This window comes from Acomys minous, assembly GCF_964271855.1.
Source record: "Acomys minous genome assembly, chromosome: 12".
Taxonomy (NCBI): domain Eukaryota; kingdom Metazoa; phylum Chordata; class Mammalia; order Rodentia; family Muridae; genus Acomys; species Acomys minous.
In genome coordinates, this window is record NC_140493.1 from 102304646 (window position 1) to 102319316 (window position 14671).

The 14671-nt window shown below is 43.1% G+C and overlaps 1 protein-coding gene across 2 annotated transcripts in view; it reads left to right on the forward strand.

The window, feature by feature from the left end:
- The first annotated feature begins 1945 nt into the window (after positions 1–1945).
- The window catches only part of MAP2K6 (mitogen-activated protein kinase kinase 6), a 122888-nt gene continuing 110162 nt past the window's right edge, over positions 1946–14671 (forward strand). Inside the window, exon 1 of one of the 2 annotated variants that reach the window (XM_084803356.1) lies at positions 1946–2255. In XM_084803356.1, coding sequence (XP_084659482.1) covers positions 2240–2255 — 16 coding nt within the window. In that variant the 5' untranslated portion in view covers positions 1946–2239. Of the gene's footprint in view, positions 2256–2553; positions 2664–14671 lie in introns of those variants that run through there. The other variant, XM_084803357.1, reaches the window with a different exon arrangement.

Below are 14671 nucleotides of genomic sequence, written 5' to 3' on the forward strand. Positions count from 1 at the left end.
AGGGGAGCAGAGGCAGGAGGATTACAAATTCAGACAGACCCTGTGGGTGTTACAGACTGGGTTCAAAGGCCAATTTGGGCAACTCAGCTAAAATACGCCTCAAAATGAAGACCAGGGCTGAGGCTGTAGTTCTATGATAGAGTGCAGGCCTGGAATGCCTGAGGCCCTAGATTCAATCTCCAGTACTGCTGGGAGGGGGGGAAAAAGAAATTTAAAAAGTTGATTTGCAGCCGACACATGGTGGGTGGCCTTCTCCCCAATTCTTGCAGTGCTCAGATGGTCCTGGCTTCCTAGAATTCTTAATACAATTCCAGACATTTTCATTAGTGGCCGTGGTGTATGAATCTTCTTTCAAAGCGGTTCTTGTGGCTTTCCACAATTGACCAACTATTGCCTCTCCCAGTTCTGACCCATCCCCACCGAGATCACTGAGGGAGAATTTACATTGTTAAAACAAGGCTCTGATTAAGTTTCTCCTTCTCAAACCTTTTTACCTCTTCCTATCTGTTTTTGAGTAAACAAATTAAAGCCTTGTGCGGGGCGTGGTGGCGCACACCTTTAATCCCAGCACTTGGGAGGCAGAGGCTGGTGGCTCGCTGTGAGTTCGAGGCCAGCCTGGTCTACAAAGTGAGTCCAGGACAGCCAAGGCAACACAGAGAGACCATGTCTCGAAAAAACAAAACAAAACAAAACAAAACAAAAATTAAGGCCTTGTAAAAATCCCTCACATGGGGTAAACTGACCACCGCGCCACTCTTATTTATTTATTAATTATTATTTTTTATTTTATTTTTATTTTTTAATTTTTTTTTTCACCGCGCCACTCTTACTTAGTGGCAATATGGTATTCTTAGTGTCCCATTCTCCCTTACTAGTTTGTTTGTAGGTAAATAACCTGCAACCCTCATTCCTTCCCTATTTGCCTTGAAAGAACATTCCTGAAGGTGGCCTACTAGGTGCAACAGAAGCCAGAGCTCCCTGCTCACTCTTTAATCCTTTCCACTTCTTTCAGGGACTGCTTGTGTCCTAAGGGGGAGTTGTTTTCCGTACCAAGACAAAGTGCACCTCTAGCCTTGAGAACCGCAGGGAAAAGGGAAAACACCAAGCCCTGGAAGGACGCCTGGCACGCTCTGCGCTCCCAGCAAACATCTCTTGTTGGTATTAAAAATATCTAAGATATCCGACTTTATTCTCCTAAGGGTACTGCTCCCACCACCCATCCTTTCTTCTTAAGGCCAGGGACTTTTCCTTTCATCCTCACCTGCCTCAGGAGAGGAAGAAATAAAAACAACAAACAAACAAACAAACAAAAAACAATCGAACATCGTAATTTTGATTAAAACTGGCCTTGATATATAAGAAACAAAACTTTCTTTCTAACCCTGTAAGAAAGTAGAACTTTCCAAATCTCTCTCCCTCAGTCCTAGCCAGTATTGAAATAATCAGCTTTCTTGAAAAGAACTGACTCGGATCGCTTCTTACTAAATACAACTCTGTGTCTGCTCTGAAGGGCCAGATCACGACCAAAATCCCCATTCAAGAAAAATGTTTGTTGTAAAATGAGGTGTCAGGGTGAACGGTCAACAGGCAGAACAGTACACAGGTACTGAGCTGGGGGAAAAAAAAATCAACGCATTCAACCCTGAGTTAAACCTTTGCTTAGGGGGGCCAAAAGAGCGTTAGTTACTCCTGTGTTCTCCTGTTCATTTGGGGGTTTTCGAAAACAAAAAAAGGCTCCTTTTATGGCGTTTGTCACCCTTCACTTACTAAAGAGTGTACGCCTGATGTTTATCTGAGTGATATCTGTGTCGCGCTTAGCCAGTCATCTGGTTCAGACACCGACAGGAGCACGTTTCCTTAAGTCAGAGACCCGTGGACTCTACAGGAGAACTACATTACCCAGCGGGCCTCACGCCTTTCGCAGGAAGGACGTCTGCGCACTAAGATACTCAGTTCCAAGTTTGGAGCTTTTAGCTGCCAGCCCTGGCCCATCATGTAGCTGCAGCACAGCCTTCCCTAACGTTGCAACTGGGAGAAAAATCACTTTCCAGACTGTTTTGCAAGGTGTGCAATTCCATCTTGACTCCCTGAAAGTCCATCTGCTGCATCGGTCAAGAGAAACTCCACTTGCATGAAGATTGCACGCCTGCAGCTTGCATCTTTGTTGCAAAACTAGCTACAGAAGAGAAGCAAGGCAAAGTCTTTTGTGCTCCCCTCCCCCATCAGAGGAAAGGGGAAAATGTCTCAGTCGAAAGGTAAGAGCCTGTTTGCATTAGTTGCAAAAAAAATGCAAAGGCTTATGCATGCATTCACGAATGCATGGGTGCAATTTTCGCCCGGCGATTGCATTTTTAAGTTTGAGGTTTTCCACAGCTCAGTTGCATTTCCTGTTTAGTGTGTGTCTTTTTTTTGCAGACACAGAGAGTTCCTGTAAGGCAGGGCTTGCAGTTCAGCTGTGCATTGACATTATTTGCATTCTTCTGCTAGGATTACCGAGCCTTTTTGCCTTTTGCACAGTCAGGAGAGATATAGCAGGTTGGTAGCGTCTAAATGTGCAATGCTTTATATAATAGTACATTTCTTCAGTATGCACGCACATTCAAAGTAATCTTGTGTGCAACAGGAATCCAAACTTTCGAAAAGTCGCGAGGTGAAGATGAAAGGTAAAACTCGACTTAAACTACTAGAAAATTTATACGATCTTCTATTTTTTTGAGGGAACGAGCTACTGCTGTGCCAGGATTCAGCTTAAATTGGTATTGATTTCGCTTTGGACATTAGGCAACTTTTGAATTTTAAGGGAAGTAAAGGTGAAGTGTGGGGAGCAGTGTATTATTACAAAAAAAAAAAAAAAGCAGGCAAGTCTTGCTCTTCCGAGATTTTACACAGTGTATCAGTTGCTTGCAGTGGTGAAGACCTAAATGTGTTTGGCCATTTGGAAGATGCTTATGCGCCTAGGGGAGATTTTAGGGGTTAACCGCGTTTTAAAGCATTGCATCAACGTGAGACGACTGCACTGTCTCACTGGCAAATGCAGGGAACTCTTAAGTGTGTAACTGCTTGTATATTTGGGCATATTAAGTTCTCTTAACAGGTCAGAAGTTCAGGGCTATGGTTGCCTTTTTTCGTTTTATTTCTCAAGTTTATTTCATTAAAATGTTTTTGTAAGGTTGTATTTTGCAGACTTACTGATGTTCTGTGGAGGGAATTAAAAAAAAAAAAAAGTCCTGGCTGGCAAGGTGTGCTTAGGTGCTTGTGAGACCTTTAATTAATTGTTTTGGTAGCAATCTTCCTTACCATAGAGAAATCAGATGACATCTGAGAAATGTCCCAAAATGAAGAGGTGCTCTAGGCTACCTGGGGGCACCACTGGAGTACGATCTGGTGACATTAAGGTATTTAATAAGCTTTTTTTTACCACACTTTTGTTTGGAGTTGCGATACCAGTTAATTCTACCTGATGAATGTGATGTGTCTGATCCCATGAAGAAAGGGGCTGGTCGTCAGAGTTTAAAGTAAGCTTAATTATGGTTGTTGTTGTTGTTGTTGGTTTTGTGTGCAATAGGAAAGTGGAGGATGAAATAGTTTAACTATTACAGACAGGAATGGATGAATCTAGAAATTGGCATTTTTATTTTTTTTTAAAGGTGTGGATATTCCTTTGCTGGTGAAAACTCAAAATCTTGTAATTGAGCAGAGAAATAAGAGTTTACAACAGTCAGTCCGCGCTATAGCATACTGAAGAGACAGCATCTCGTTACTTTTTGGTAAACATTCACTCATTCATTTGATTCAGCTTAGTATGTATGTATGTATGTATGATATACATGCTTATTTCTGTGTACATGCATACTTATGTATGTACATGCACATGTATATTTGCATATATGTCTATGTACATAGATTTTGGGGGTACACAAGACTATTTAAAATGAAGCCTTTTTCTTTGAGAATTACCAGCTGGTTTGAGAAAGCGAGAATGTGAGGAAATTTTTGTGACACAGATTACAGCCCAGATTGAGCTAGGGAGATGGCTCGGTGGGTAAAAGTGTCTACAGCCAAGCCTGACTACCTTAATTCCATCCTCCAAACTCACATGGTAGAAGGCAACTCCTACACGCTGTCCTTGGACCTCCACGAGTGCACCATGCACACCCCATACACCCAGAGCCAATAAATGAGAATATATAATAAGAAAAAAAATTAAACAGCCCAGCTACTGAAGAGAAATGGAGCCACGAGGTTAGAGGCAATATTGATTCATATTTGTGGAGTTGTCAGGAAGTGGCACAAAAAAGGTTATATTTACTGCAGCCACCAGCCCCCCAACCCGCCCCCCAACACACACACCCCACTTTGGCTCTTGTGCTCTAAATTAACTTCCTTTCTGCATCGTTTTTGGTCCTACTATAAGTGAGATAAACCACTTTCTCGGCAGGTCATGTCTTTTACTTTGGAGGCTAACAGGGGTATAATTGTGAGACACTTTTCCATTCTTGAGCATGGGTCAGAGACCGGTGGTCCTTCAAGTCAGCTTTCTCAACCAGATCTTGCTTGCGAACACTATCTGGTATGAACATGGGGTTTTTGTCCAAAAAGAAAATTACTGGCGGAGAGAAGTGGGCAATCGTTTTAGAAATGGCCAAAGAGTCTTGGCCTGGCCTTTTTATGTGGACTTGGCCTAGCTCAGCAAGGCTCTCCTCCAATGGCCAAAAGCACTTTTTTTTTCTTCTTCTTCTTTTTGATTCCAAACTTCTTTCTAATACTCTAGCCAAATGAAATGAGAGGAAAAGGGAGAGGTGGGTACAATCTCACAGTACTGAAGAATTTAACAACATGTTCAATTCACGAACCTTTATGAACTTTTTAGATCACTATAATTCGGTTTTACAGACCTCTAATTTAAGGCATAGCAGAGGTAAAGAATTACAGACTGCCCAGGAGCTGGAAGGACTGGCCTCCTTTCCGCCCCCCTAGCCTTACCAACACTGAGATTCCGAGAAAGACTTTTCTTAAAAAGAGATTCTGTTTTCCACAGTTGTGAGTTTAGGTGGTGTGTTTCTCGGCTTGTTTGTATTAGCTGTCTGGGGTTGAGCTGACATTTTTCAAATGTTAAAGCGGTAGTGTGCCTTTTGAGGAAATCTGAAATGTACGTTAACAGGAAGGGTACCAGAGAGTGCAGGAATTCCTGCACATTACAGGAAGGCAAGTCACAGGAAAACTGTGTCATCCACACTGCCCAGGAGAGAAAACTATTGTGATCAGCCAGAATGCTCTTCTGAGGGAGGGAGGAAGGGAGGACTAGCATCTCCTGATTTACCTGAAAGTACCTAAATTTGACCCTTTTTAGAAGTCAGTCTTTCTTGCTTCTTCTTCTGTTCACCTTGAAAAAAACAATATGAGCTTATTTTAGTTGAATGTAGTCATAAGTAAGTCATGTAGGAAATGCTTACAAGGCACACTTCAGAAGGGGACAGGAAAATGGCAGGGCAGATCTCACCCTACTGAGCTAATCTCTGCTTTTGTAACTCACTCTAGCCTAGGGAAGCAGATCTGTACATTTCTCATTCAGTGCACATGCTTTTGTTGGGTTCTATCAGACGGACTTGTCATGCTTAGCCTGTAATCTGAGCCAGTGTGTTTTATAACTCGGTCGGTCTCAGGACACCCAGTCAGAATAGGCACCGTGGGCCTCCTGCTTGCTTTGTGTTGGTGTTGCTTTCCAGTCTTTCTAGCATGGTGCGTGTTAGCTAAATGGGATGTACGTGTGTGTGTTGTATGTGTGTGTGTGTGTGTTTGTGTATGTCTATGTGTGTATGTGTGTATGTGTGTATGTATGTGTGTGTCTGTGTGTGTCTATGTGTGTCTGTGTGTATGTGTGTATGTATGTGTGTGTCTGTGTGTGTGTGTTGGTGATGCAGCTTCTCCTGGACACAATGGTTGGGATCCTTTCATTTCTTACAGATTAATACCATTTTTAAAACAATCTCCCCATCTGTTAAAACCTAAAAAAAAATCTACAAGGAGTATTTTTAAAACTTTAAAATGCTTATGAATAGTACCTCTTTATTATAAGAATATTCAATAGAAAAGAAAAACAAAAATGACTAATTACTGCAGAGTACATTGTGACACATAATCTTTAGGCTTTTGGCCTGTGCGTATGCATATGAAAAATGCAGGATATGTGTACCACTAGTGTCTATTGGGGCTATTTTTTATTCCACTGACCAATATTATGAAGTGTGTCTGAATCAATGTATTTGTACATTTGCAATCTCCAGTTCCATTGCATTTGCTTAAATAGAATTTCAATACCTGTTTACTTCAGTATCATGCGCATTGCCACGTAGTCTCCAGCGTACGATGGCAAAAGACTAAATTCCAGGAAGTCAACCAAAGATTGTGACTATCTCCTTCTCTCTCACTCCCAGTATTTTCTCTAGATTTCAAAACTTGGCTTTGGTTGCCATTATGATATAAGCATTTAAACTAAAGGGAAATTTGTAATAAGAATATACAACTTTAGGCAACTTTGGTGGTGCGTGTATTTAATCCTGGAACAAGGGAGACAGAGGCAGGTGGGTCTCTGTGAGTTCAAGAACATCTTGGTCAATGTAGTGAGTTCTAGGCCAGCCAGGCTACATAGTGAGACCCTGTCTCAAAAAAATCACACACACACACACACACACACACACACACACACACACACACACACTTCATCTCAAACTACTCAGAGATAATTACTGTTCACTTTTGATGACTGACTTTGTAAACACCGTCCTACATGTGTTATTTTACTGTATAGGATATTTTCCTTAAACTCTCTCATGACTCTTGGCTGTCTTCCAATATTAATACACATACAGTAGCCTCATTCTTTGTCACAGTTATACATTTTAACTTGTAAGAACATGACCAGATACCCAGTCTTCCATGCCCTTTTCACACAGTTGCCATTTTATTTGCAGTTATAAACCACACTGCAGGGACTCCCTTGGACATAGATTATTGCACATTAGCCCAGTTCTTTCTTTCTTCATTAAGGTTTGTATTAAAACTATTTTCAGACAATATATATTGATGCTATTCTTTTCCCTCCTCCACCTCCTCCCAGATTCTCCCGCCCTGCCTACCATCCAATTTCATGTTCTTTTTCTCTCTGAAAACAATAACAGACACACAACAATGTCAAGACTGACAAACTACAAAAGTATCAATAAAATAAAAAAATACATTACAAAACAAGATGAAAAGAAGTGTACACACACACACACACACACACACACACACACACACAGATATCCATGGTGTCTGTTTTTTTTCTGGCCAACTACTTTTGGGCATGGGGCCTGCCCTACTGCATGGTTGATATACCCACATGTCCAATTACTTCTCTAGGTTTATTCCTAGAATCAGAAGTCCTGGGTTGGGGGCCTGAGGCTAAGTTGTTCTCTAAAGAGTTGGAATTTTCTTATTTTCTCCAGTGATATTTGGGAGTTTCTTTCCTTTCAAGCTTTATGATGAATATTGCCAAGTATGTCACTCTCCAGAAAGATCATATTTTTCCTTCTCTTGAGTATAATTTGAAAAAAACCTTTGCCAATTTGATAAAAGGTATTTATATTTGATTCTTACTTACATTTCTTTGAAGTAATAAATTGAAAATGTTCACTTATCTTGACATTCCTGTTTCATTTGTTTCTTTTTCCCCTCATAAAATTTCCACTTAAAGATAAAATTGTTTTTAAAGTTAGGCTAGAAAAGCCTAAGACTGTAGAGGTTAGATAATAACAAGTTCTATACAACTAAACAATTTAATTCCTTGATGATTTCCAATTTTATTATTATTATTATTATTATTATTTTTTTTTTTTTTTTGGTTTTTTCGAGACAGGGTCTCTCTGTAGCCCTGGCTGTCCTGGACTCACTTTGTCGACCAGGCTGGCCTCGAACTCACAGTGATCCGCCCGCCTCTGCCTCCCGAGTGCTGGGATTAAAGGCATGCGCCACCACGCCCGGCTTTCCAATTTTATTTTTGACGAAAATGTCTTGTGTACATATCACATATTTTATAATGTAAACTCAGCATGTTTACACTGTCGGTAGCTGTCCAGACTCACATAAAATAATGAGAAAATTATAATGATCTGCTTTGAATTCCAGACTGAGAAATAACCTATTTCTGGGCGTGTCTGGAGTTTTAATTACCTCCACAGTGAAAATAGCTTTTCTTTAGTTTTGTAAGTAATTTTTATGTAGTACCTGGTTGTTTTGTGGACCTTGATAGAATATAATGAATTGTTTCAGTTTTAATTACAGGGCTAATTCCAAGGAACAGTTAATTTAAATTTACATCGTTAAAACAATTAAGGCTACAGTTAATGTTGTTTGACCTCACAAGTTCTGCACCAGGCAGGTGTGATGTGTTCTTAGCTCACCCTCCGTGAGCCTCCTTCTGCGTCTGCATCTGCTGCCACCTGATGAGATTTAAGAATCAGAAAGGAGCTTCCAGCCCAGGTTGGTCCTTCTGCAAATGAGCAGAGCTAGGGCCTTAGAATCAGTGTGTTGCTTGTAGACGCTACAGCCACAGGTAAACGTGACTCTACTGATTCGCCGTGCAAATTTCTTTCCCCGAGGTACGCACCAATCCCTATAATCCCTATTTATGCTCCTCCCCGCTTGCTGAGAATTTAGTGTGTTTCACAGTTTTCATTTTATTTGCTTTGTGGGGGAGCAGACTGGCAAGGGGGTGGGGGTGATGGCACAGTCATCAGAGCTCATTAGTCTCTGCCCAAGAAATGGTGGTCCATGAATCATGGTGGTAAGATTTCTTCCTAACTCTCTGCCAAAAGACATCCTGCACATGCTCTCGCTCTGACTGCCAGTTGCCTGCAGAGTATAGCTGAGTTTTCAGGTCTGTAATTACTGTTTGCCTGTTAGGGGCTATCACCTTTGAAAGATCTTGCAGGGTAGGTTAACTGCACGTGTGTCTTTGCTTCTGGTGCTCTTTCAGTGTTCTGTTGTGTTTATTATAATCGATAATCGATGCTCAGTAAATACATTCTGAAATTACATTTCGTCAGTAAGGACAGGTGTCGCTTCCCCCTACCCCCCCCACCCCCCAAAAAAAAGGTTTGGCATAACTAAACTATAAATACAGTTGCCTTTACTCTTCCTTGTTTGCATTCAGAGTCTCATTATCTCCCTGCTTGATCATTGGAAGTTGCAAAATTAGCATAAAGATAGTGGCTGAAGAAATATCATTCTTCCTACGGAGCCCTTTAAGTGTGTTTAAAGGTGGCAGGGTCCTCTTTACCAGCTTCTTGTTTTCAAGTTTCGCTGAGGGGCTGGCGCGATGGCTCAGTGTTTAAGGGTGCTTAGTCTGCAATCGCGAGGACTTCAGATCCCCAGCACCCATATACACAACTGTGCAGGAGTGCCTGTGCCCCTAGTATTATTGGTGGGTGGAGACAGGTGAATTCCCAGAGCTCCATGGCCAGCGAGCAAAGCTGAAATGGCTGCCTTCTGGTCCAGTGAGAGACCTTGTCTCAAGGCAATAAGGTGAAGAGTAAGGGATAAACCTGTCCTCCTCCTTTGAGTACATGCCTGTGTGGACTTTGAGTATCTGCACGCTTACGAACATGTCTCACTCTTTTGTATAGTGTGCACACACAGACACACACGCGCGCGCACACATACATACATACACACACACACTGCACGTATAAACAAACAAAACAAGAGAGAGAAATAATATGCTGGCAGTGTTGCTCAGTGGTGGAGAAGGTGCTTCGTATGTGGCCAAGATGTATGGTCCAAAGGAGCGTAGTGAGTAGGAGGGAAGCGAATGCCTCCATGTGCCACTCTGCTTTCGGTTTCTAAGTCTATGGAGCCTTTAAGGGTTATTAGCGGCAATAGAGAAAACGCTAACAGTAGGCTTCCCTCTAATAAAACAGGCCTGCAAGCTTAGCCACTCAGTACTTGGTTCTCCACTTCCTCCTTGACGACCACGCTGCCATTGGCTACCCTGCCTGCCTGGATGCTGTTTCCCCAGACGATCTTCTCTCCCTAAACTTGTCCATGCAGTCTGATGTGTAGACAACAGGCCCACTCTTTCTATTTTGAGAGGAGATTCAGCAAAGTCGGTCACAGTTTCTCGGGACTTGGTTCGCTGTGCTCTGAATCAAGTGTTAAATAGGCGTTTGTAAGATTCCCCTGTGGTTTGTTTTGCTTTCTAGTATGTAGCTCTTCCCTCCATAAGCTCCTTGGGCTCAGTCTTAGGTGTGGCTCCCAAATACTGTCACCCCCACCCCTCCATCTGCCATCATCGGTGTCAATATTTGCTACAGTTACTTTTCCTGCACAACGTTAAAAGAATAGCACATAAATCTGATGGGCAGACACAAATGAATAAATTAATTATAACATACACTCCAAGCCTCCCGCCCCTGCCCCGCCCCTGCCCCACCCCTGCCCCGCCCTGCCCCATGGACTGATGGGAAGTGGAGGCGGCAGGAGGTAAACAAAACCAACCAACCAACCAACCAAACACAACCTTCCCATGTTATAAGCCAGATTCTCTGCTCAGTTTTTGGTGGTGCCAGAGTCTCATGCACGCCACGACGTCTACCCAGCTGAGCTATAATCCGGCTCCAATTCATTTAGTTTTTAAATCGACACCTAACATTTAGAGTACAGTATAATAATTTAGTAAATATATACAATGAGTGGTGATCAACTTCAGGTACTTGCCATTTCTTTCTTTCTTTCTTTTTTTTTTTTCTCTTCTTGGTTTTTTGAGACAGGGTTTCTCTGTGTAGCCTTGGCTGTCCTGGACTCACTTTGTAGACCAGGCTGGCCTTGAACTCACAGCGATCCGCCTGCCTCTGCCTCCCGAGTGCTGGGATTAAAGGCGTGTGCGCCACCACCGCCATTTCTTTCTCTCCATTTCTGTGTACTAAGGACCTTTAAACTCTGCCTGTCTAGTTATTTTGAAATATATAATAAATTTCTTTCAATTTTAAGTACCCTACCTTGGGTTAGGACAATGCAAGTAAGTTTTCCTGGGCTGGAAATGAAGCTCTATTGGTAGAGTGCTTGCTTAGCACGCACAAAGCCCTGAGGTGATTCCCAGCATCCCATGAAGTAGCAGTGGTGCACACCTGTAGTTCCATCACTTAGGAGGTGGAGGCGGGTGGATCTGAAGTTCAACGTCATCCTTGGCTACAAAGCAAGTTGGAGACTCAGCATCATCCTTGGCTACAAAGCAAGTTGGAGACTAGCCTTGGCTGGGTGAAACCTTATTTTGAATGTGGATAGATAGATAGATAGATAGATAGATAGATAGACAGACAGACAGACAGATAAGAAACCAACATCATAATGGAGGAGGAAGAGAAGGGATTGCTTGTATTTTTACTATATTTTGGTTCCTATTACCAGTTTTCAACAATTGCAAATAACCACAAAATGGCATTTCAGGATCAGTGAAGGATACATAGTATTCAAATTCAGTGTCCACAAGGAAAGTTACATTGTATAGCACAGCTAGGGTCACTTAGTTTCTGGGTAGTTCCAACAAATTCTGTGTCCCACAAAGAAGAAAGTATTTACCGTTTGCCCTTTTTCTGAAAAACGTTTACTCCAACTTTGCTCAAGGGAGGGGAGTCAGTGGGGTCTTGCTATGACAGGGCTCCCAAGTTGACTTCCTGTTTGAGTTCATGGGAGGTTGTTAACTTGGATCACCACTGGCCTGCAATTCCTCTGCCAACCTCTTGGGCCCAGCCCACAGGAAATACTTGTGTGCTTGTTTCTCCTAGCTATGATGATTTAGGTCATGGCTGCTTTCCGCCCAAACCAGCCACTCATCTCCTTTAGGCCACCTAGGGGTCCTTTCGCCGACTCCGTGCGTTTCCTGTTGGCTTTGCACTTGCCTGTTCGTTTTCCTCCCCACATTCTGACTCCTTTCTTCGATCCCATGATTTGTTTAGAAAGTGCGTTCAAAGCTACCCTCAAGCTTCCGCCGCCGTTGTCTGGCTTTGTTGATTGTCATCAAGACCTGGCCCCGAGGGCTCCATGGGTTCCTTTTGTGAAGGTGAGCGCCTTCTTCCATGCTCGAGCTTCCTCATGCTTCACTGAGAGGTTTCTGGTCCTCATCTGAAAAATGGAATGTTTTCTTTCAGTTATCCCTAGCCCTGTGTCTTGGTTAACGGCAGCTTCTTGGGTGTGGTGTGAATGTGCCTTTGTTGATAGATTTACTCAAGTCATATGCGCTGTGCATATTTAAGAAGGATGGTTCTCATAAAGGTTCTGAATGTGAAAGGTACGGGAGGACAGAGCCAGTTTTTTTTGGCAGGCTGGGACCAGGTTTTTTGAATCCTAGGTTGATTGACTCCAAGTGAAAGGGTTAGTTCCCAGGAGTCCAGAGGAGGGCGCTGCTGTGAGTTCTGTTTCAGACGTGCATCGTGATGCCTGTGAATTATATCAATGCTCTCTCTTGCTCAGTGAGGTGATAGCCCATTTTGTGGATGGGCAAACTGAGGCCAGAAAGCTTAGGAACTTAATTGCCAGTTAGAGTGACAGCGGCAGAGCAGAGGTTTTAGTTAAGGTCAATCCGAATCCAGAACCCGGGCTCATACCTGTTCCATGTTAGCGGCTCCTCCAAATATCAATGTATGAGACCCTTTGCATGAAAGAAACAATTGTAGATGGAAAATTTGCTCAGAGTCCATGGGGATCTAGATAGATTCAGGCATTGCAGGGCCCAGTATGATAACTAAGGGGGGGGGGGTGACCTATGTCTAGGTTTTTATGAGTTCCGTTTGAAATGTCCTTTTAAGTGTCTGTTAAGCGGGGCCATACCGATCTGATTCATTTCCGACTCCTCAGGTTGAGTTCCGAGCATACCCTTCCATTTGGTTGAAGGCGGCTGATTACAGTTGCTCTGGCTGGCAGACACGGATGAGCGTCTCCTGGAAGTTTTTTGTTAAAACATTGGTGACAAATGGTTTTGCTCGCCGATTATAGGCTGTGCTGTCGGGGAAAATGAGTAACACTCAAACTTCCTGCGTGTCCTTACGTGTCGAAGTGACAAGGCTTCAAACCAGGACACAGCCATCAACCTTGGCTCTGCTTTGGCTTCACTATTTCCTGCCTTCCTGGTTATTTCTGGGTAAACATACCAAGTGCGTTTTCCTTGAAATTATGAATGAACCCGTATCTCCACTGTTTTCCTCTTGTACTGGATAGTGCGAAGAAACCGGAAATTACATTTCTATAGCTGAGGAACTAGAAGGAGTTGGGTAATGGATATTTATTTATTTATTTTTATTATTTATTTATTTATTTATTTATTTATTTATTTTTGGTTTTTCGAGACAGGGTTTCTCTATGTAGCCTTGGCTGTCCTGGACTCGCTTTGTAGACCAGGCTGGCCTCGAACTCACAGCGATCTGCCTGCCTCTGCCTCCCGAGTGCTGGGACTAAAGGCGTGCGCCACCACGCCCGGCCTTATTTATTTATTTTTATTTAATTATTTAAGACAAACTCTGCCTATATAGCTCAAGCTTTTTTGTTGTTGTTGTTTTGTTTTGTTTTTGTTTTGTTTTTTCGAGACAGGGTTTCTCTGTGCAACAGCGCTGGCTCTCCTGGAACTGGCTCTGTAGACCAGGCTGGCCCTTGAACTCGCGGAGATCCACCTTCCTCTGCCTCCCAAGTGCTGGGATTAAAGGCGTGTGCCACCACTGGCCCTGCCCCTCAAGCTGCTTTTGAGCTAACTATGTAGCTACGAACAAGCTACTTTTGAACTGCACAGGCTCGGGTTGAACTTGCAGTGATCTTCCGGCATCCACCGCCCCGAGCACTGGGATGACAGATGTGTTCCACCGTGCCCAGCTAGGACTCTCCCAGTGACTTCCTTCTTGTCTTTTCTTCTAGCCAAAGCAGAGCTGTCACAGCCATCTTTCAAACTGGAGAGAGAATGTCTAAGATACCAAGCGACTGGCTCTGTAGTCTCTTCTTCTATTCTCTCTCCTCTAATCACACACGAGATAGGATGACTTAGGCAGGCTCATAAAAACCAACGAATATACAGAAACAGCTTTTTTTCTGGAGGTATTTGATAGGCTTCCTTTTTAATTTAACCCCCTTCTATCCTCAGTACCCACTTTGCCATTTGATAAAAAGGCAAACCTTACAACAATCCCACAGACTCTGGGCGTTATCTAAAGAGGAGTCTTGGGTAATGGATTTGCTTGGAGTGGTTCGACCTAATGCGGTTTTTTTTGAAGAGTTGTTAAGTTTAAGGCGTCATGCTGGTGGGAGAGGTGTGGGAGTGTGAGTGCCGGGCGCTGGAGAGATGGCTCAGCAGTTAGGAGCACTTGCTGCTCTTGCTGAGGACCCGGGTTCAGTTCCCAGCACCCACATGGTGACTTACTGTCATCTCCAGCTCCTGCTGTAGTGTCTCTCATGGCCTCTTCTGGCTTCCGTTGCATGGTGCCCCGGCATCCGTGCAGGCAAAACACTGTACACATAACATACAAATAAATAAATAAATCTTAAACCATGTTGGGGAGGCTGGGAGTGGAGAGAAAACACTTGACTCTACTCTTCCAATTATTCATTAGGAAGCCTTGAGAAAATCTACTTTAACCCCAAGCTGCAGAGTCCT